This window comes from Dromiciops gliroides, chromosome 5, assembly GCF_019393635.1.
Source record: "Dromiciops gliroides isolate mDroGli1 chromosome 5, mDroGli1.pri, whole genome shotgun sequence".
Classification (NCBI taxonomy): domain Eukaryota; kingdom Metazoa; phylum Chordata; class Mammalia; order Microbiotheria; family Microbiotheriidae; genus Dromiciops; species Dromiciops gliroides.
The window spans coordinates 195,593,856-195,616,092 of NC_057865.1; the positions used below are offsets into that span (position 1 = coordinate 195,593,856).

Genomic DNA, 22,237 nt, shown 5'->3' on the forward strand with positions numbered 1-22,237 from the left:
ATACTTGGGACTATGTTTAGGAAGTCCACAGCATTTCATATGAAGAAATACTGGATTACCTCTTTGGAAGGGTGGAGAAAGCAAGGGGGAAGGCGTGTAATATAATCTTTCCCATCAAAGATTTAAAATTAGGGGTGGAGAGAAAGAAGGAAAAAAAAAAAACCTACTCAGACTTATAAAAACTAATCTTTCAGACATCATGAATCACTGAGTGGGTGAGAGCCAAGAACAGCCCGAATGAAGTGAATAATATACTACATTTTATGAAAAACACTATAGAAAGGAAATATTAGCAGAAAAAACTGCCAGACTTCCCATTAAGAATTTAATTTCCCATTTCAAATCTCTTCATTTAAATAAAAAAGGCCAAGATCAAGAAACAAAACACAGACCTCAAGCACAGAGAGTAGGAAGGATAGTAAAATGTGACAAGGCAGAGAGAGTAGATGATATATATGAGGAACTAAAATAATACTGAATTTTTGCTCTAAAGTTAGATTAAAATTTTAATTTCCCATTTCATGGGACCTAATCTAAATATACTACTACTGTCCCAAAGCTCTGAAGGAGATGTTATTTACCTAGAAATAAATTATTTAAGGAACTAGAATCATAGCCCACGGAAGTTTAAATAGTCTGAAGTTGTTTTGCTGCTGAGGATGTAGTTGTAGTGGGTATTTTGTTTAGAGCTGTTATTAAATTTTATTCTATGGGTAGTGCTGCTTTTCTAAAGATTATAAAGGCTTAACCCCTGCTAGATCTCACAGGGCCATTTTTATGTGCATGGTGAGAGGTGATTAGGAAATCAATTGTCTTACATTTGAGGAGCTGGGAAGGAAGAATGTTGTCCTGCTTCCCTCCCCTCATAAATAAATTTATCATTCAAACCTTTTAATTCTTTGCTAGTGAGAAATACTACAGAGAGTTAGCATTCTCCAGCTCAACTTTGGCTAATATTCCTAACTTCTTCTTAGGTTAATTTGATTGGTTTTATGTTCTATTTTCCTTGGTATTATGTGCAAAAATGTTGTTATTCAGTTGTTTCTTACTCTGTGACTCCATTTGGGGGTTTTCTTGCTAAAGATTCTAGAGTAGTTTGCCATTTCTTTCTCCAGATCATTTTACAGATGAGAAACTGGGGTAAACAGTGTTAAGAGACTTGTCTAGGGTCACACAGCTACTAAGTGTCTAAGGCCACTGTATCACCTAGCAGCCATAATTTTAGCCCCAAATACAAATTCTTGTTGGAAATGCTAAAGGGGTAAGGAATTAAGACTTGATCTCTAGGCTTCTAATCTCCTCCTCCTCCATAAAGCATCCTTTTCCAAGATCATACAGATGACATGCACATCCTTTAAACGTGATTATACCAGAGGGAACCCAATTTTACTCAAGCAAAAGACCCTTTTAGTGACTTATCATAGGGATGCAGAAGCTATATGCAAACCAGCAGATTTCAGTCACACACATTTTGACCGAAGGCACAAGTTTAACATATTCTAGAAAGACTGCCCAAACATAAGCAGTTTGGAGTTTCAAATCCAGCCTAACATCTCCTATCACCACAAAAAGGAAAAATGATTGTCTGGCTGAGGTCAGACAGGCAACGTGTTATATTAGAAAACTCACATGACTTGTAGTTAGGCAACACCAGCTACACGACCTAATCAAGTCAATATGGGGGCGATTCTCTTAGGCTCCCTGAGCCTCAGTTTCCCTATCTGTAAAATGGGGATAATAATACCTATGGTACCCACCTCACAGGGCTACTGGGAGGTTCAGATCTTTGTGAATCACAAAGAACTATGCAAATGTCAACTCGAAGTGCTATATATCTTTGGTGGTTTTATTGCTCAGTATCACCACTTCCCCCTCTCTGATCTCTTCCTCCTCTTCCCATGCCAGGCCCTCAGTACTCTCATGATATGCCAGATCACCTCCATATCAAAAGATTAAGGTAAAACAATTTACATTAAGATGAAAGAGGTTTACCATGATAGTCTAAACCAAGGATGTTTTTGATTTAAAAAAAAAAAAGACTCTACAAGGGCCAATGCTTAAAATAAATTAACGAGAAACAAATCTTCAATGGGAGAAACGGAGACTTTTTATTTTAAATGTGGGCAGGTAGATTTTGGATATGAGAGACTTCTTTGACCCTCTGAAATCACACACTGGAGGTAAGTAAGCCATCCCACCTACATGTGAGGCTGACCATCTCCACAGACAAAAACTTATCCACATTAAAGATAAGAGTTCTGAGTATCTTCATTACCCAAGGTATCTCTGCTTTGTCACTGGCTAGCTATGTGACTCTGAATAATCACTTCCCTTCTCATGTATAAAAGGGGATGGACTGGGGGAGCTAGGTGGCACAGTAGATAGAGCACCGGCCCTGGATTCAGGAGGACCTGAGTTCAAATCCAGCCTCAGACCCTTGACACTTACTAGCTGTGTGACCCTGGGGAAGTCACTTAACCCCAACTGCCTCAATCAATCAATCAATCAATCAATCAATAAAAGGGGATGGACTAAATGAAAGCTACCATCCTTTCCAGATCTAAATCTGATGATTCTAAGACCTTATTAGATGATATCTAAAGAGGCCCAACCCTTTATCCTCACTCTATGTGAAAAAATAACTGGAGATAAGCTCTTTCTGCAAGAGCTAAGCTTCCTACGAGTGCTAAAACACCTGGAGATGCTTCTTTGCATTCTTGAAATAATCCCCATTTCCTTCTGGTGGCAGGAGTCATCACGGAAGCTTTTCAAAACATAACGGGGGGGGGGGGGCGGCAGCAAGGTGGCACAGTGGAAAAAGCACTGGCCCTGGATTCAGGAGGACCTGAGTTCAAATCCGGCCTCAGACACCTGACACTTACTAGCTGTGTGACTCTGGGCAAGTCACTTAACCCTCATTGCCCTGCAAAAAGACAAAAAAACCCAAAACAAGCAAACAAAAAAACCGTAACTGGGGAACTAAAAATAGAATAAATGCTACACACAACTCAATTCAAAGGTTTTTGTCTTTGTACAAAAGTCTCAGAAGGAGTACGGATTTAAAAAAAAACAACATTTCATTTTTAACAATTATTACTTGGAGGGTGACTATGATGGTAGTTTTTTAAAAAAAGATTTTTCTACACTAAAACCAAAAACATGTTTGGTAAAAACAAAATTTTCATGTATCTCTGTATTTGTACCTTGTATATGACCTAGGAGAGTAGAAATTCAATTGAAAAGAAAAAAAATTATTGTGATATTTCCAACCCAACCTAAGTGGTTCATATAGGAAAATAAACAAAGAAACAAATAAATAAATGAATGATTCTCCTAGGGAATACTAGTGGCTAAAAGATCAGAAAAAGAACCCAAGTATCTTGGGTACTAAATCCTAAAATGACTGAGAAACTGATATAATAAGCCTGACATAGATCACAGAGGAACAAAACATTTCTGTATTCACAGAGGGGATTTTGACAAAATGGCTTTGGTAGCCCAGAATGAGAAGTGAGAAAAAACAAACAGTGGGAGTTTGGTATTGAGAAGACAATTGTGTGGAAGAAATCAGAATGAAAGAGAAAGGGAAGGAAAGGAGAGGACCTTGTGTGTCAAGGGGAATTTCCAACCCTATCAAATTTACTTCAGGAGGGAAAATGTGCCTAAATTAAATTATAACCTCAACTTGAATGGTTTTAGGACTTCTTTCTTCTACAATGCGTTTGTAACAGTCTCATAACTGATCTTCCCATCTCTCCAATCTATCCTCCACAAAATTACAAAAGGTCTGACCAGGTCATTCCCATGCTCAAGAATCCCTAGTGTCTCCCTGTTTCCTCAAGATAAAACATAAAATCCTTTGTTTGGCATTTTGAAGCCCTTCACAATCTAGCTCCACCCTATTTTTTCAGGCAAATTATACATTATTTCCCATTGTACACTCTACACTTCAAGCAAACTACTGGTCAGCTGTGCATGACGAGCCTTTGTACATCCTTCCCATCACTGGAACATTCTCCCTTCTCAAGTCTCCCAAGAGCTTTTCCTGATTCTCCCAACTGCTGGTGTACTACCCCCATCACTGTACATTTATTTTGTATTTATTTATGTCTCAGAAGTGAGACTTGAGGGGCAGCTAGGCGGCACAGAGGATAAAGCACCGGGCCTGGAGGACCTGAGTTCAAATCCAGCCTCAGACACTTGACACTTAGTATCTGTGTAAGGCAAGTCACTTAACCCTCATTGCCCCACAAAAAAAGAAGAAGAAAGAAGGAAGGGGAAGGGGGAGGGGGAGGAGGAGTAGAAAGAGGAGGAGAAGGAGAAAAAGGAGTAGGAGGAAGAGGAGGAGGAGGAGGAGGAGGAGGAGGAGGAGGAGGAGGAGGAGGAGGAGGAGGAGAAGACTTGAATCCATGTCTTCTTTACTCCAAGGCTACTCTCCATTCTGTTTCTCACATAGCAAGCATATAAGCGATGCTTGTAGATTTGATTGCTTGTTGATGCCTATCAAGGTGTGGAGTAAATAAAGAAGGAAGATACATTCCTTTATCTTTCATTCTTCTATTAATTTCCCAGTGTTAGTGATTTAAGATAGCACTATTTGTGAATAGAGAATAAAATCACAGGTCAGTTTTGGTCACTAATGGTCTATACTTTCAGCAACTCATTCTTTCAAAATTAGTTAAACAATTATTTATTGACTGTCTTATGTGTAAGGCACAGTACTAGGCAAATGGAAACAAGACTGGCTTTGACTTTCAGGAGCTTGAAATGTAAGGGGAGGCAACAGTAAATAGACAAATAACTCTAGGGCTGGGAGAATGTGATGCCAGCTATATTATACTCCCCAACAAAGAAACATGTTTTCCTTTGCCTTGGAAACCAGTAACTAGTTCAGATCTTCTACTAAGAAAGATTTCTCTGGGAAATAGTACTGGATTTAATAAATGGAGGGGAAAGGGTAGGATCGAAAATATTCTTTTCTGCCTGGGAATGTACTTTAGAGCAGCGGTCTCCAGACTTTTTTGATGGTACAACCCATCAATTAAAAAAAAAAGTTGGAGCACATATGCCCAGCATATATATCTTTATTTATAAATTGTATAAATGCCACTCCCTCTGTGGGGGTAGGAGGTGGGGGCAGGGAATTTTCCCAGTGGCACCTGCTCATCATCTGGGGCTATGTGAAACTATGGGGAACAATAGATAATAATAGATGGAGTCAGGAAAATTTGAAACCTGCCTCAGACATTTATTAGCAACTTGACCCTTACCCTGTCTCAGTTTCCTCACCTGCAAAATGGGAATAATAAGAGCATCTGTTGGGGGCAGCTAGGTGGTGCAGTCATAAAGCACCAGCCCTGGATTTCAGGAGGACCTGAGTTCAAATGCGGCCTCAAACACTTGACACTTACTAGCTGTGTGACCCTGGGCAAGTCACTTAACCCTCATTGCCCCAGTGGGGAAAAAAGGAGCATCTGACTCACAAGGTTGCTGTAGGAATTAAAGGGGATAAGACATGTCAAGTGCTTTGCAGTATTATTGTGCTTTAAGTGATTTAGGCCCAATTTAGGACATAAAATAGTAACTTCGATAAAGGGCCTATGGCAAGGTCTGTAGCATTCTGTTAGGAATTTGCACATTGAAAGGAGGGGGTGGGGGGCAGCTAGGTGGAACAGTGGATAAAGCACTGGCCCTGAATTCAGGAAAACCAGAGTTCAAATCCAGCCTCAGACACTTGACACTTATTAGCTGTGTGACCCTGGGGGAAGAGCTGGCAAATGTTGGGCTATAATGGTTGTGTTAGAAACAAGCCACAGGATGGGTTTGCAGGGAGGGTAGAATTTGATTCCAACTTCCACTTTCCAACTGGCTGATCACAATGCTCTACCATGAGGTCCCACCACAGCCCCCACTTTGTGGGGGTCAAAAAACACAACTGCTTTATAATAATTCAGTGTCAAAGCCTTCCCTTTAGAACCCAGAAATTTTCATTCTTGTGTTTCTTCCAGCTTTCCCTTATATTTAATTAATACTCTACTAACTGTGCATGCTCTGTGAAGCCTGCAGAAGGAGGAAGATATATATGCAGGTCAGCTGTTTCTATAAAACTCAATCAGGAGGGGCAGCTAGGTGGCGCAGTGGATAAAGCACCAGTCCTGGATTCAGGAGTACCTGAGTTCAAATCCGGCCTCAGACACTTGACACTTACTAGCTGTGTGACCCTGGGCAAGTCACTTAACCCCCATTGCCCCACAAAAACAAAAACAAAAACTCAATCAGGAACTAGTAGGTGGGGGGGGGGGGAGACTAATTACCACCTAAGAAGATTCAAGAAGAGGTTTATCCAGAGAGGCAGACTCTTCTGGCCTCCGACTGGACTCACAATACAGCACCAGGAGTTCATGAAGGCAGTTACAATGACCTAGGCAAAAGACCAGCTCAGGGTTTAGCTGTCACACCAAATGGCTCTGAACACCGTTGTGCATTTCACATACAGTATTAGATTGTAAAGTCTAAGTCATTTGGAGTGAATCAATATTGGGTACTACTAGAATTTTAAAGATCTCAGTACATTGACCCAAACGCATTTTCTCCATGAGAGCGCCTCCAAGGGACAAACACTGCTCTACAGAGACTTGGAGTTAGCTGATTCTTCTTCAACTCACTGGCAAAACCTAAAACCCATCTATTGGTTTGGCGCTACAAATGGATTAACCTAGTTTAAATTATAGAAATCATATGTAAGCATCCTGCAGTAGTTGGGCATTGTATTATAATATTTCCTTACAAAGGCCTTTTCCTCACATAAAAACCATAGCTAAAGTATTTCAAGTACAACTTCCTAAGGTGGCGCAGCTGCCAACTGCATCAAAAACTGATGTTAACGGTGGATCCTAAAAGACTAAGGATGTTTAGAACCTGGAGAAATATGATACCTTCCAAGATATTTTATATTCCTTTTCTATTTTTGTCTGTCTGTCTGTCTCTCTCTCTTTTTATTTTTTTGGGGGGGAGGGGGGGCGGTGAGGCACCTGGGGTTAAGTGATTTGCCCAGGGTCACATAGCTAGTAAGTGTCAAGTGTCTGAGACCGGATTTAACTCAGGTCCTCCTGAATCCAAGGCTGGTGCCCTATCCACTGTGCCACCTAGATGCCCCCGCCTTTTCTATTTTTGTTGCATTCCTTAAGTTTTGTCCACATTCTCCACCAATGCATATATGAGTAAACTAAGGCACAGATAAGAAAACTAAGCCATATTCCAGTATATTATAGAATAAATATGCCAGACGTGGAGCCAAGAACCACTTGGGTCAATATCCCAGTTTTGACATGAACACTTAGCCATTTGACCTCAGTCAAGGTACTTAACCTCTCTAGTCTCATTTCCCCATCTATGAAATGAGGATTATGAACTCAGAGCACTCACCTCAGAGCAGGATAGGGATAGGGACTAGGGCTGTAATTTCTTTGGTACAGGGAACTTCCAAGTGAGGAAACCCCCTCCATTAGTGCAGGTCATTTTTCTGCAACTGATTGTTTCAGTGAGTTGATTATCTGGAACATTCAGAGTTTAACTGACTTGCCCAGGGCAAGGCTTGAAGGCAAGTCTGCCTAGCTTTAAGGTAGACTCCCTTATCCATTAAGCTACCTTGCCTTATTGTACAACTTAAAGAGTGCTATTTAAATATAAACTTTCATCCTGAGCAAATCCTGAATATCAGGTGTTACTGGAATTTTAAAGGTCCGGGTTCATTGACCCAATATACTTTCTCCATGAGAGGGCCTCAGGGACAAATCTTACTTGCCAAATGACAGCATTCACTTTCATTCCTTTTTCTGAGTTCTGGTGCCTAGAGTTTATACATCCTTCTCCTGTGTCTAGAGAAAATGTGGTAGAAGGGAGAAGCCAGCTCACTTGGAGTGAGGAAGACTTGTCTCTGGCACATGCTAGCTTTTGGACCATGGGCAAATCAAGTAACCTCCCAGTGCCCTGGGTGGCTCCCTAATACTATAAAGTTGGACCTGAATTGCTGCAATCTGTGTTGGAGAAGGAAGATGACACACGGTGTGTTTCCATTTGCCCATGAAATCACAGATCTGGATTCTCAGCTCTCTCTCTTTACCTCCCCACCCCCATATCTCTTCCATGAGGAAAATTATTTTCTTCTTCTCTCAGAATTTTCTGGAATTAAATGATGACATTAGATACAGTTCGTCCCACTATCTGAAATGTACACCTTCTCTTCCACCATTCAAAGTCTTTTTCCAACTTCCTTTAAAGCTTAGCCCCAACCTACATGTAAAACATAGGATCTATCAGTTTGGCTAGCTACAGTATTTCTTTTTTTCCCATATAAATATTTTATTATTTTCCAGTTACATTTAGAGATAGTTTTCAACATTCGTTTTTATAAGATTTCTAGTTTCAAATTTTTCTCCCTCCCCCCCCTCCAAGTCAGCAAGTAATCTGATATAGGTTATGTATGTACAATCACATTAAACATATTTCTGCATTAGTCATGTTATGAGAGATGGCTACAGTATTTCAAAATCAATACTGCTATATTTGAAGCAGGAACCCTACGTATTTTATTTTATGCATTTAAAAACATGCTTCAGAGGAGTCCATAGGTTTCATCAGACTGCCAGGGTGGGTCCATGACATACAAAAACGTTAAGAATCCTGGATCCACAGAAATTATAACCCCTAAACTCCAACCCTAAAAAATATGGAGTTCAGACATTTCGTAGGCTTGGCATTAAGGTGAAATGACAATCATAGGTCATCTTATCCAACTCCCTTATTTTACAGAAGAACCAGGCCAGTTAAGTGAAATCATTTCCCTGAGATTGCTCACGATCTCTCTCCTCTTCCTCCCTCCCTCTCTCTCTCTCTCTCTCTGTCTCTGTCTCTGTCTCTCTCTCTCAGTGAACTAGATAGTGTAAACTGGCAGCTGGCATTCTAACCCCCCCATCCTCAAACTGAAGATCCAGTGCTCTGTACACAGCAGCCTTCTGTCTAGTACATTTCAGACTCCTCCTTTCTATCATCCCATCTGCACTCAATCCTCATACAAATTATCCATATCTGAGATTTGCATTTCTATTATTGGATACCCACATCCCCATCAGAGGGCTATTTGCATCCATGATGCACAAGAAACCTAAATAAAAAGCTAATTTCAAAAGGCTGGGTAGTAGTGGTCCACCCACCTGAAGACAGAGAAGAAAGGGTAGGATGATTCACTTTACTTAAGAATCCACACTTAAGCCCCAAGCTGGAGACCAAGGTCTTTTAAATCCCTCAGATCCTCTCCATGTCCAATCCCTACAGCCTTTAGCACACCAAAAAGAACCAAAGAAAAAAAAAAAGATTACCCATGGTACACCCGACAGAAGAACCAAGAAGCAGCAGTCAGAATCTAGGTACCAGGTATTCACTTGCTACATGCCTTTGGAAGAGAAGGATGTTAACTGCCTCTACAACCCTTACTAGAACCACTTTAAATACACTCAAGTGAAGAAGCCAATGGCTACAAGGAATTTATGTACTGGGAAAATGGGTTTCAATCCATTTCAACACTTAATATCCACATGGCACTAGCTAGGTGCTTCGAGTATAAAGACAAAAACTCAAAAAAGTCCTTGCCCCTGATAAACTAATAATGCCACCCCACTACTCCACCACCCTCTCTATCACCACTCCCATCACTGCCTCGACCCCCCCATCTCCATCATCATCATGATCATCACCACAACTGTCATATCCATCATCACCAACAACTATTTCATAGTACTTTAAGGTCTGTCCAGTACTTTATCTCATTTGAGGCTCACAACAACCTGATATGGTACAGGACATTATTATAATGATAATGAAACAGGGAAAGGTTAGGCTACTTGCCCCAGGTCACACAGCTAGGAAGTGTCTGAGGCAGGTTCATATCCAAGTCTTCCTGACCTAGTAACCACATGTTGTATTAAAGGAGATTCAACACGTACACAAGTAAATACAAGGCAAGGCAAAGTAGTTTCAAGAAGATTCAAAAAATAATTTTGTTGAATTGAGATTCTGATACATGATCCCTGAGTTCAGGGCTCCTGTTTCCCTACACCCAGCACAGTGCCTCGGCAATCAATAAACACTTAATAAGTGCCTACTATAGCCAGGTGGGGCAGTTAGGTGTCAAAGTAGATAGAGCCCTGGGCCTGGAATAAGGAAGACCTGAATTCAAATCTGACATCACTAGCTGTGTGATCCTGGGCAAGCCATTTAACCTCTGTTTGCTTTAATCCACTGGAGAAGGAAATGGCAAGCCACTCCAGTACTTTTGGATAATACAGTCCACAAGGTCATGAAGAGTGGCACAAGTGAACAACAACAAATATTCTAGGAAAACTTACATGAACTGATGCTCAGTGAAGTGAACAGAACCAGGAGAACATGATACACAGTAATTGGGAACATTATACACATTGGGCAATGATCAACTATGATAAACTTAGCTCTTCTCAGCAATACACTGATCCAAGACAATTCCAAAAGACTTATGATGGAAAATGCTTTCCACGTCCCGAAAAAGAACTCTGTAATCTGAATGCAGATTAAAGCATACTATTTTCACTTTATTTCTTTTTTGTAGTTTTTTTTTTCCTTTTTGTTCTAATTCTTCTTTCACAACATGACTAATGTGGAAATGCTTAACATGATTGTACTGTATAACCTATATCAGACTGCTTGCTGTCTTGGGGAGATGGAGGAGAAGAAAATTTGGAACTCAAAATCTCTTAAAAAATGAATTTTTGAAAACTACCTTTACATGGAATAAAATACTATTAAGGAAAAAAACAAAAACAAAAAAACCCCAACCAAATATTCCAGACACTGTGCTAAACACTAGGGATACAAAAAGAGGCAAAAGGCAGTTTCTACCCTCAAGGAGCTATTACAATCTAACGAGCACACAATAGACACCCCCCCCAAAATCTTTATCGATGCTTTGATGAAAATTCAACTCAATAAATCCTTATTGAATACCTAATATCTCCAATACATCGTAGAGAGTACAAAATGGGAACAAGTCATACTTCTTGCTCCAAAATTATGAAAAGCCTTTTTTTCTTCTGCTTGTGCCTATAAGTTTTATGGGGAGATAGAAACAGGTGAATTTTTGTTTATTTGGGTTTTTTTTTTTTTTTAACAAAAACTGTGATTTTATCAGTGTGAATTTCCTGATGAGGAACTTATTCTACAATTCAGATCTGCTGATTCACTGCAACTTAAGAATTCTAGACCTCGGCCTGGGACACTGAAAGGTAGTGATCTGCCAGGGGGACAGGGATGGGAGGGGACAACTTGAACTCAGAGCTTCTTGACTCCAAGGCCAGCTCAATTCTCTAGTGAATATCAAATTAAATTCCATGCTCTAAATACATAAAAAAGAATGAGCACAGTCGTTAAATGGTTGGGGAAACCCAAGGGAAATGAGCAGCAAGGTTTGTGCTGGGGGACTGGGGATAGGGGAAGATTTTGTGGAGAGAATACTTATATTACAGAATGAAAGTCCAAGACGACCAAGGGAAAGTTACCTTCAATGTTTACATGATGAGATGTTCACTGAGTTTGCCATAAAGCATCAGTACTCAAAGTGTGGTCAGGCCCCAGGCCCTTACAGAGAACTTTAGAGAAAGACTATTTTCAGAACAACATTAAGCCAATTTCTAATATGATAAATCATGGAAGATAGAATCCACACAGACAAGAGCTTTTTGTGATGGAGGGGGTGGGGCTGGGAGCAGTAGGATCCTCAATTATTTTTTTTTTTAAGTGAGGCAATTGGGGTTAAGTGACTTGCCCAGGGTCACACAGCTAGTTAAGTGTTAAGTGTCTGAGGCTGGATGTGAACTCAGGTACTCCTGACTCCACGGCTGGTGCTCTATCCACTGTGCCACCTAGCTGCCCCCTCAATTATTTTTAATTATTATTTTTTTTTGGTGAGGCAATTGGGGTTAAGTGACTTGCCCAGGGTCACACAGCTAGTAAGTGTCAAGTGTCTGAGGCTGGATTTGAACTCAGGTCCTCCTGAATCCAAGGCCAGTGCTTTATCCACTGCGCCACCTAGCTGCCCCCCTCAATTATTTTTTAGAACATAAAGGGGTCCTGAGAACAAAAAGTTTGAGAACCATCACCATAGAATGACCTTCTCTAACTTCTCATATTTGAGGCCCGGCAACCAACTGTACAGCTCTGGGCTCCCATGAGTAAACTGGAGGACTTGCTATAGGGATGATTAATTGATGATGTAATTTAAACGGCTGCTGTGGTGTTTCAATGAAAATGAGAGAGATGGGCATGAAGACTCGTGCTCCTCTGCTTCCCTTCCCATCCCCAAGGTTCACAGCCAGGTCCCATCAGTCCTCAATCTGCCAAGCTCCCTGAAAGACCCTGGGCTCAGTGTAAGGATGGGGATATGAAAGAAAAGACCAACAAACATCTCTTATTGACAGACACACATGTATGTATATATACACATAATTATTTATGACTGGCATACACACACACACACACACACACGACAGCTATAAATAGCTGCATTTATTGAAACTGTTTCCTTATCTGGAAATATAGAGCTGGGAATCAGTGACTGTCTGCATCGGGAATTCTTTCAGACACCAAACCCAGAAAGGAAATTTCCCTTTCAAAGTATACTGGATGTTTTGCTGATGTTCGTTCTCTCTCTCTCTCTCTCTCTCTCTGTCTCTCTCCCCTCACCCTGTCCCTCTCCTCCCTCCTTCTCTCTCTCCATCTCTCTCTGTCTCTGATTAAAGCAGTTGACCAAAGCTTCTGTATCAATTGCAGCTGACCAAGTAGAAATCTTTCAAACATTTTTACTGTAAAAAGTGTAGAAGCTAGGTCTTTTAAAAAATTACCTTTTTGGCCACTTTTCTTGCCAAGTGGACTATAGCACCCCTCCCTCAGGTATTAAAAGAGGAAGAGATCTGCTGCTCCACCCCTCTGCCTAGTCTAGGAAGCTCATGGCACCACCAGACGAAATGGTGGTAAGTAAGAAGGTAGGCCACTTTCCCATCAGAAGCAATGAGAAGAAAAAGAGTCCTGGGAAAGGACTGATTCGGTTGTAATCTTGGAAGGATGGGTGAGCAGAGTTCAAGAGAAGAGCTGGCAGAAGGCAAGGGTGATTAGATCCCATTCCTCACAACTCAGGTCTATGATCCTAATGGATGGCTGAGAGAGATTTAGACAGGAGAACTTAGAGGTGCAGGATATGCAGAATGACTAATCAAAGTGACCCCTCACTAAGTATAAGGTGTGATTATACAAGAAGACACTAACATTTCCAGCCACTTACGGAAGTCAATTGAATGGCATTACAGTCACATTTCCATATTTGCTGACAATAGGGTTCAAGTCTTTTCTTAAACCAAAGTCATTCCCATCTTCCTTGGAAAAGGTATTATTTAGGGTGGGGGAAAATAACTTCTAAAATTCATGTAGAAGCCTGAAAAAAATGGGCTTCAGTGCATTTACTTGGCTTATCAGTTATTCTGGGCCTTCCCTTGTATGTTTAATCTCATTGGGTTCTGATGTGAGACCATCCTGATGTCCTGAGTTCAGCATAGTCACATCCCCACCATACAGGCTTATAGAACAGTCATTCATTAAACAAACTCCTTGAGCGCTCTGGCCAAGTAGAGAGTGTCCCGAATTTCGAGCCAAGAGCAAACCTAGCTTTGCAACCTAGCTCTGTTGCTTTTTAAATTTTGTCTTTAAGCACAGTATTTTGTGCACAGTGGGCCCCCGATGATTACTTGTTGAATGGGAAGGAAACGATCACTAACCCTGAGATCCTGGGCAAGACGGCCAACCTCTCTTTTAAAGTTTCCTCATTTGTAAACCAGAGATAATTCTATTTTCACAATCTACCTTCCAGAATTGTTCAGAAGGCTCTTGCATAAGCCTTAAGGCACCAAAGAGATGGGAGTTATTTTATTACCACTTATGAGGCACTGCCATAGCAAAGAGGGAGGCAGAAGGAACAAAAGAAAAAAAAAATAAGCCCTGTACTACTCCTCATGGTTCTTGGCAGGGGTGATAAGACAACTAACTGCACTAATCACTCCAAACAATATTGAATAAGAGACTTAGGAAGTGCTTTGGGAATAGAGGCAGGAGCAGTAAGAAGCCATGTTTCACAGATGAGGCCCCAAACTGAAGAAGACAAGGGCTCTGTCCACAAGAGGCCCACAATCCACCCTGATGGGTTTTTGTCTTTGGAATGGGGAGGGAGGGGATTGAGACTGGCGGGGGAGAAAACAAATATAAAAATGCAATACAGTGAGGAATGGAAAAGGTTCTACTAAGCAGGAGCAGACTTTACAGCAGTAAGAAATGACCCAGGGACTGTAGTTTTTGAGTAATGAAAGAGACTTTTTTCTGTCCCATCAAACCTGGGATATTTCAAATGCTTCCACTTCAGTCACTTTACTTTTTTTTTTTTTTAAAGAATATACACGTTGGCCAAACAGAACTAAAATTATATTTGGTTTCAATTTTCCACTTTGGGTACAACTTTGCTAGTTGTTTAACTGTTGAGAAACTCAATTTACTCTCCTGAGAATGCAAAACTACCAAGTGGGTGAGCAGAAAGGTAATGTTTCCAAAGGCAGCTAGTTTTAAATTAAATTATTTTAAACCTCCTACGCATGTGTAAGTATTCTGAAAGACTCTGAAGGAGGGAACTCCAGCCAAAGGGACTATATCTGGAGTTCTTATTCTAGAAAACTAATGTTGCCATTAGTGGTTGTTTATTAACCCACAATACCATAAACCATAACCCTATAAAATATGAATGACTCATAAGTTCTGATTTTTAAACACCATTTCATGGGTATTTTTTTTAAAAAGACTGTGCTGGCTCTGGAGAAAGTCTTATGGCGAATGCTGCATTGCCTACATATTTAAAAGCCAGGCATGATTAAGTTGATCACATTTTAAATAAGTTGGAAAAAAAAAACACCTTTAAAATTAATGAATATTTAACATAATTCATCCACAAATTGGAGAACAAAAATGGAAATATGTCTATGTTGCCATGACATAGATGACCTTTGTCCTAGCTTTGCAAATCTTGCCTAACAGCCCACAGGATGAAGTGGAAAAAAGAGAGAATCAAGATATCTATATGATGGCATTTTTGTTCAGTACCGCCTGATTCTTCAGGACCCCATGGACCACAGTATGCCAATACTGTCAATGGGATTTTCTTGACAAAATCTTTAGGTTTTCCTGGGCCTTAGTATCTCTCCAGTTCTAAATTCTCTGATTTTAAAAGGGGTACATCCCATCTACCAGATCTCATGTGTTTGGGTTCGAGATGTTGGATGAATGTTCTGTTTAAAAAATGGGACATGTCATTGTGCTATAAGAAATGACAAGCAGAATGATTTCAGAAAGGCCTGGAAAGACTTGTATGAAGTAAAGTCAGGAGAAGCAAGAGAACCCTGTGCACAGAGACAGCAATATTGTTTGACGAAGAATTATTGTGAATGACTTGACGACTCTCGACAATACAACGATCCAAGACAATCCCAAAGGACTATTGAAACATACGATCCACCTCCAAAGAAAGAACTGATATCGATGGAACAGGCTGATGCATGCTATTTTTCACTCTTTCATTTTTTTTCTTTTATTCAAGTTTTCCAGTACAAAATGACTAAAAGAATGGGACATCTCTATATTTACCTGCCTATTACTAAATTTTTTATAAAAAATCAACCCCTATCTTCAGAGGAGAAAAAAAAGTACTTCATTCCTCCATCTGTAGACATGATGATTACAAGCTGGTTCTTTTAACTACCACTCTCTTCTTCTCTCAGCTAGCTGCCCTCATGTGCCATCTCCTGTTCCAAATAATCACCATGAGCCTCTGCTTCTCTATTTGCCCATCCCTACCTTCACCTCCTATCACCAAGAAACCAAGAAAAAAGGTAATCCTATCACTCTGTCCTCATCAGCATGGACAGCCTGGCTTGCTTAAATTTCCTTGGTAAGAGTATGGCATTGGGCTCACTGGACTAAAAGCTTTGAGAACGCTGATGAGAGAGCATTTTAAAAAGCAGTAGTATGTAAGCTTGTCAATGACTGAATGTTCTAGCTAGTGGGCTGCTTACTTGACTTTCCCCCGGAGAAAAGAATATGCACTGATTTAAAAGAGGGAAAAGGAAAAAAAAAAAAGCCTCTCATGCAGGATTTATCTGGAGATCTGAGAAGGAAAAATGACTTTTAAATGAGCTACTTTGGGGCATACCAGTCTGGTGAGTGTCTCTTTAAAACAAGAGGCTAAAAATGTTTTCAACCTCACAGTACCATAAATGTCCTGGTGCTGTCTTTGCTTTCAGATTCTCCCCCGGACTTTCCATGAGCATTCTACTGGGAATTGTCTGGAATCCCAGATTAAAACAGCAATAACCTTATTCCCTTGTTATAATATTTATTCTCTTTTAGGATCAGCAGCCCAGCTGGGATAGTTCTTTATGCATGAAGTAGAGCTTCAAGAATTACAGGGGCTGAAAACAGATTCTTTTCAAAAAGCAAGAATAGCACACCCATGTTCTCTAACACAGGAGAATAGGAAGGCTTATTGTTGCCTTCATTTAGAAAGCCCCAAATGAGATGCAGAGTGAGGGCCTAGGCACCTGTATCTTCAGAGGATTCATTCTGTATGTCAAGGGCAGTGGTGCCCCAGAAAGGATCATCAGACCATATGGGGAAAGTACTTAGGTCACCACCCTCCACAGACCCAGAATATAAAGATGGCATTGGCCCGACCTAAATATAGTCCTGTGGTGAACTAGATGTGGTATAAAGAGCCCAGAACTGGGTCCTAGGCTTGGCTCTGTCACACATTCCCTGGGTGATGTTAGAATAATGACTTAACTTCTCTGAAACGTAATCAAAAACCATTTATAAAGTATTTCTTATGTACAAAGAACTATCCTAATCATTGACAATAAAAGGACAAGAGCAAAATAGTTCTGGCCCTCAGGTAGCTTACATTTTAACAAAGAAGTCAATATGTACGTATATAAGTAGATGCATAATATAGATAAAATTAGTATGAGGTAGTTTCGAGATGGAATGCACTAGCAGCTAGGAAAGAGTTTCTTCATTTGTAAAACAGAGTTAGTGCCCTTTCAGTTCTAAACATAGAAGGCCCAGAAAGTTTAAATTACACAGAAAGAAGCAATATGGTGTAGTAGAAAATACTGTGGTTAGGGTTGAGAGACCAGTGTTCGAATCCTGGCCCTTACCTGTTGTGTGATCTTGGGTAAGTCATTTAATTTCTGAATCTCGGTCTCATGATATGTAAAATGTAGTTACAAAGAGTCAGACACAGCAACTGAACAACAACAACTAACCCATATGCTTACTTTCCCATATCTCTTAAAATCTTTATGAGAATAATCTGCATTGACAAGATATGACAGAGGAATCAACACCTAAAAAAATAATATTCTACACTGTACTTTAAATTATAGTAGTGACGAAAAACATAGAGAATACAAGCTTGTCTGTTGATTATGTAATTGCAATTTCAACAGTTCTTCCTACAGATATTATCGATATTAAATGGAGAAAACTTTAAAGATTATTAACTATCATGGCTGAAAAGAGACTAGAGACTTCTTTCTTGAGAGAATGAGTCAAGACATTTCCTGAAGAGACATTTCCTGAGAGAACCGAGTTTAACTCTTATCCTCAGAGAAGGCGTCTTGAAGAGAATTCTTGAGACTGTGACTGCTACCCTGAGATAATTAAGTAGTGACTCTGTGATTCCAGAGTTCAAGAGAGGTCAGGAGCTGCAGCTGATGTTTAGAGGGGACTTCCAAATGTGATCCTTCTTTCTGTGATCCAGTGTTAAAATTAAATAATTATATTTTTTGTCCTTTTCTGTTACACTGTAAATAAATTGAATGGCCAGTGACAGAGATATTTAAGTCTATGAGACTAGGGGATTTGGCACTGAGAGAGAGTTGAGTGAAAACTTATTGGGAGAAGGGGTTAACTATTTTAGACTAAAATATGCACCTGATGGACAACCCATGACCTGGTCCTTCAGTAAATGTCCCTTAGGCAGATACTATGGATGGACATTGAACTAGGCCCAGAACTGAAGAGAAAGAGAGAAGCTGGCTGAAACACATTTGAAAATATGAACTAGGCACTTAATAAACCCAGATTTTTCCTGAAGCAAAGATGCATCTTTTGAAAAACAACATTCTTCAGGCAATATTATATTGGTACAAATCACAAAATACACATTGTCTAATACTCTAAAGTTAAAGGTCACCCAAAAGGCAACAGAGAAATACTGTGGGTATGAGAAGCCTGCAACATCATACTAACAACGTTATCATTCAGAAAAAGCAACATCAAGTATATCATCAGAAATGAAAACAGTTCTGCCACAAAGAGAGACCAAGAGATAATAACACGGGCTCTGGAGTAAGAGGAACCGGGTTCAAATCCTACTTTCCAATACTTTGCCTCCCCTCAATTTCCTCATATGAAAAATGAGAATGCTGGGGTAGGGAGCCTCAAAGGTCCCCTTGGGCACTAGTACTTTGATCCTTTGATGAAGAGACTGCATGCTCCACTGGCCTCCATGCAATGCCAAGAGATCTGAAGGAAGGGCCCAAATGCATTTGATGGATGCTTAGGGGAAGGTTTAGCGACTCCCAAAAGACTATGAGTTCCTTAAGAGCAAAGAGGGGTTTTTGTCTCTGTATTCCCAACCTGTAGCACAGTGCAGAGCACAGAGTGGGCATTTAGTAAATTCACGTTGATGACTTGATGAGCTAAATTACATGGGATGAGTGGATGATTGAAATTTGTGCTTCCTGGATGGAGTGTGTGTATGCGTGCATGCATGCATGTAATGGAAAGAGGCATACACGTATGTATTTTACATCTATATATAGATTACATATAGTATATGTAGAATCTCTAAGTATATATGCACTTCTATATAAGTGCATGTGTATACGTGTGTGCGTACATGTATTGTGCGTGTGTATATATATGTATATGTGTGTGTGTGTATATATATATATATATATATATATATATCAACAAGATCACAAAATATGATATATGTGTAGAAAGAGGCATAAACCAGTGAGAGGAAGTCGGAAATCAACCAACCTGAGTCTCAGAGCCCTATCAATCTTGGACCTGTGCTTTCCAGAATTGGACTGGCCTTCTGAAGCAATTAGGGAGGCAGAAATGCTCCTGGCATTCTATCATACCAATAATTAAGGAGGAAATCAAGTGATTCATCTTTTCTTTATACCCTTCATCAAATTTTATCACCTGGGCTGAGTGGCATCACAGGAAGAACAGATGAGGATGAAGTAACAGGTATGCTTTGGTGACTACTGGGTGACACGGATGAGTCGGCACAAATAATCTTCCATGTCAGTGAGAGCGTTTGTAAGATTTATCATTGAAGCTACCAAAGGGAAAAAAAAAAGAAAAAGAAAAAAAGGAGGGCATGGAGAGATCCATTGGCTTGATTAGAGTAAAAGGACTGACCAAGATGGATGGTGAGAAGAAGCCAAGGAGACAGGTTGAAGCAAAAGAAGGAAAGAAAAGGCATAAGAGAAGAAGGGACCAGTTTTTAAAGGGGAGAAGGAAGAACAAGGCACATAAATAAAGTAAGGTTAAAAGCAGACTCAAGAAGGAGAGAAAAAGGAGACAGCAGTCTTAGAAACAAAGTTAAAGTATGATCCCAAACGATTCAAATTCTCAGGACCATTTACCCAGGGACACTAGTTAACTCTAAAATGTTTTGTACGTTTCAAATTCTGTTGTTGTTGTTGATGTTGGGTCAGAGGCATAAAAAACTTCATTTGGGAAGAGGGACACATGCCCTCAGCATTTCCAAGTCATTTAGGAAGAGGTAGGAAAGGCTTTTCAGAACAGCTAAACACTTAGGAAACAAACCCCAGGTTCCCCTCTCTCTGGCTTGAATGACCACCACTTACACCTTCCCGTCACACCTGTTTGCCCTTCAGCTCTCCCCACCAACCTCTTCCCTCCCTCAGGGGAAACCTCCCCTGAGGCTGGCAGGCTCAGCCTTGGGGACACTCACGTAGGTGTGCTGGCAGTCTGATAGAGTCCTCCTCCATCCTGATGGGTTGAGGCACTGGAACATGAAGAGGAGTTGAGGAAGAAGTGTAAGTCGGCACTGGGCTCTCTGGAGGGGTGTATGAAATTCTCTCCTGCTGTTAAAAATAAGAGCAAGAAAAGAAGGGAGAGAGAAAAAAAAAGGACAATGTGAACCTTGGAATGAAGGTGTGAAAACAGCAGAGGGAAGAGAGAAGGTGGGAGACATATCATGGATGAGGTCAGCCCAGGATCCCTTGTCATAATCTGCTTCTTCCTATCCACCTTTCCCATGCTGGATTGGTCCAACTATGGACGAAACTCCTTTCCCTAATCTGGCCTGAATAACAATTTGAATGTGGCCTACAAAAATTATCTGGGTATGCCTATATATTCGTTTTCCTTTCAAAGAGATCTGATTTGAAGTAGTGTGGCCTATATTCCAGCCAATAAAGTGGCTAATTTTCAGATTCCCTAGAGTTTACAGGTTTGTAGGGTAACATCGGGAAGCTTTTTTTCCTTTTGAAGTGGAAAAATAGATACTCTTGTGGTTTCCTTGGGTAAAAGTAAGAAAGGAATGAAGAGGAGGTTTTCAGTAATAGGCTTAAGGGGTGGTTTCTCAAAAACACTTCCAATTCACTATAAAATAAATATATTCACTAGTATATTAAAACCATCAATTTCCTAATGCAGAGTTCTATACCCACAATCAACAACTTCCAGTGGCATATATTATCTATATGTATATGGTAACTATCTCCCCCCCAAAAAAAAATCTCAGTAACATTTATCTCTCTTTTATGACAGGTAAACTTTTACAACATTAATAATGACCTCTTCCCAGTTATTCCCATGTCTCCAAAATCAGTATTTTCTCTTCCTTCATACAGGAGTAGGCCAGCAGTATTTAACTGAACATATTCATTTGACCTAATAAGGAAGGGGAAAAAACTTTGTCTTAGCCTCCACAGCTAAACTCCAACAACTAGTATTTGCCAAATGAAAAAGAATAAATGCCTTTTTAACCCCCACCCCCTCCCAGTGCTTAGCACCATGCCTTGCATATAAATAAACCTGGTGAGGGCAGGAAGGATTTTATTTTTTAAGTAAAAATAGTTTGTTTGTTTTTTTTAAAAGGTAAATAACCCACAAATGTATCAATGCAATTTGTGCCTAGGACCTATGCACTGAGCTACTCGCCCCTACTCAGAAATTCCCACCTTAGGATGTTCCCAACATGATACATAGAATTCTGAACGCAATTTTGATTTACCATCCAAACTACCATAAGCAGAACCATGGTGCTTGGCACCAAAAATTAGAAAGAAAAATCTGCAAGATACCATTGTGAAAATAAAAGCAAACAAACAAAAACCCAAGGATAACAAAAAAATTACATTTTTATAATTATATAAAACAGGAAATTATATTTTTTAAAATATTTTAACAGAAATAATCTATCTGCTTTCAGGAAAAAAAAAAAAAGCAATTCACAAACATCGTGTGCTTACTGGAGAGTATCCCTCAGTCACGTTTGTAAATGTGGGAGAGGACGGGAAAACTGTCATTCTTAAAGTAATTTCAGATTTTAAACTTGAAGAAATAGAAATGGCCCCTGAAGGATGGGAAGTTGGAGTTGAAGGGACCCCTAGAGATCATCTACTCCAACTACCTTACTTTACAGCTGAGAAAACGGAAGTCCACAGGGGGTAATAAGCCACTTGCTTAAGATCAGGCTGTTTTGCTTGTGAGTGTGCATATGTGTGTGTTTCTTCTAGCCAGAGGCTGAGCTGAGGTTTTATACCTGAGGCAGAAACATCCAATTTGCAAGGCTAGCATTAAGAACTGTTCTCCTCTACAAACACCACCCTATTGCTCAGTAGATCCCTTTAAGCCTCTGTACAAGATTTCTAAGACATACAAGACACCCAGTGAAAGGTCACCCAGAGGGTGACATCATCACCCTTCTGTACACAGCCAGATAACACAAAGAGCACTAGATTTAAAAGCCAGGAAAGAGAAGGGTTCCACTACCATTTCCAGAAGTCAC

The 22,237-nt window shown here is 40.1% G+C and overlaps 1 protein-coding gene across 1 annotated transcript in view; it reads right to left on the bottom strand.

Moving 5' to 3' along the window:
* The window catches only part of ETV6 (ETS variant transcription factor 6), a 349,002-nt gene that overhangs the window by 171,515 nt on the left and 155,250 nt on the right, over positions 1-22,237 (bottom strand). The window contains exon 2 of the mRNA XM_043967035.1: positions 20,174-20,306. Within this exon, the coding sequence (XP_043822970.1) occupies positions 20,174-20,210 (37 nt within the window). The 5' untranslated portion in view covers positions 20,211-20,306. The remainder of the gene's footprint in view (positions 1-20,173; positions 20,307-22,237) is intronic.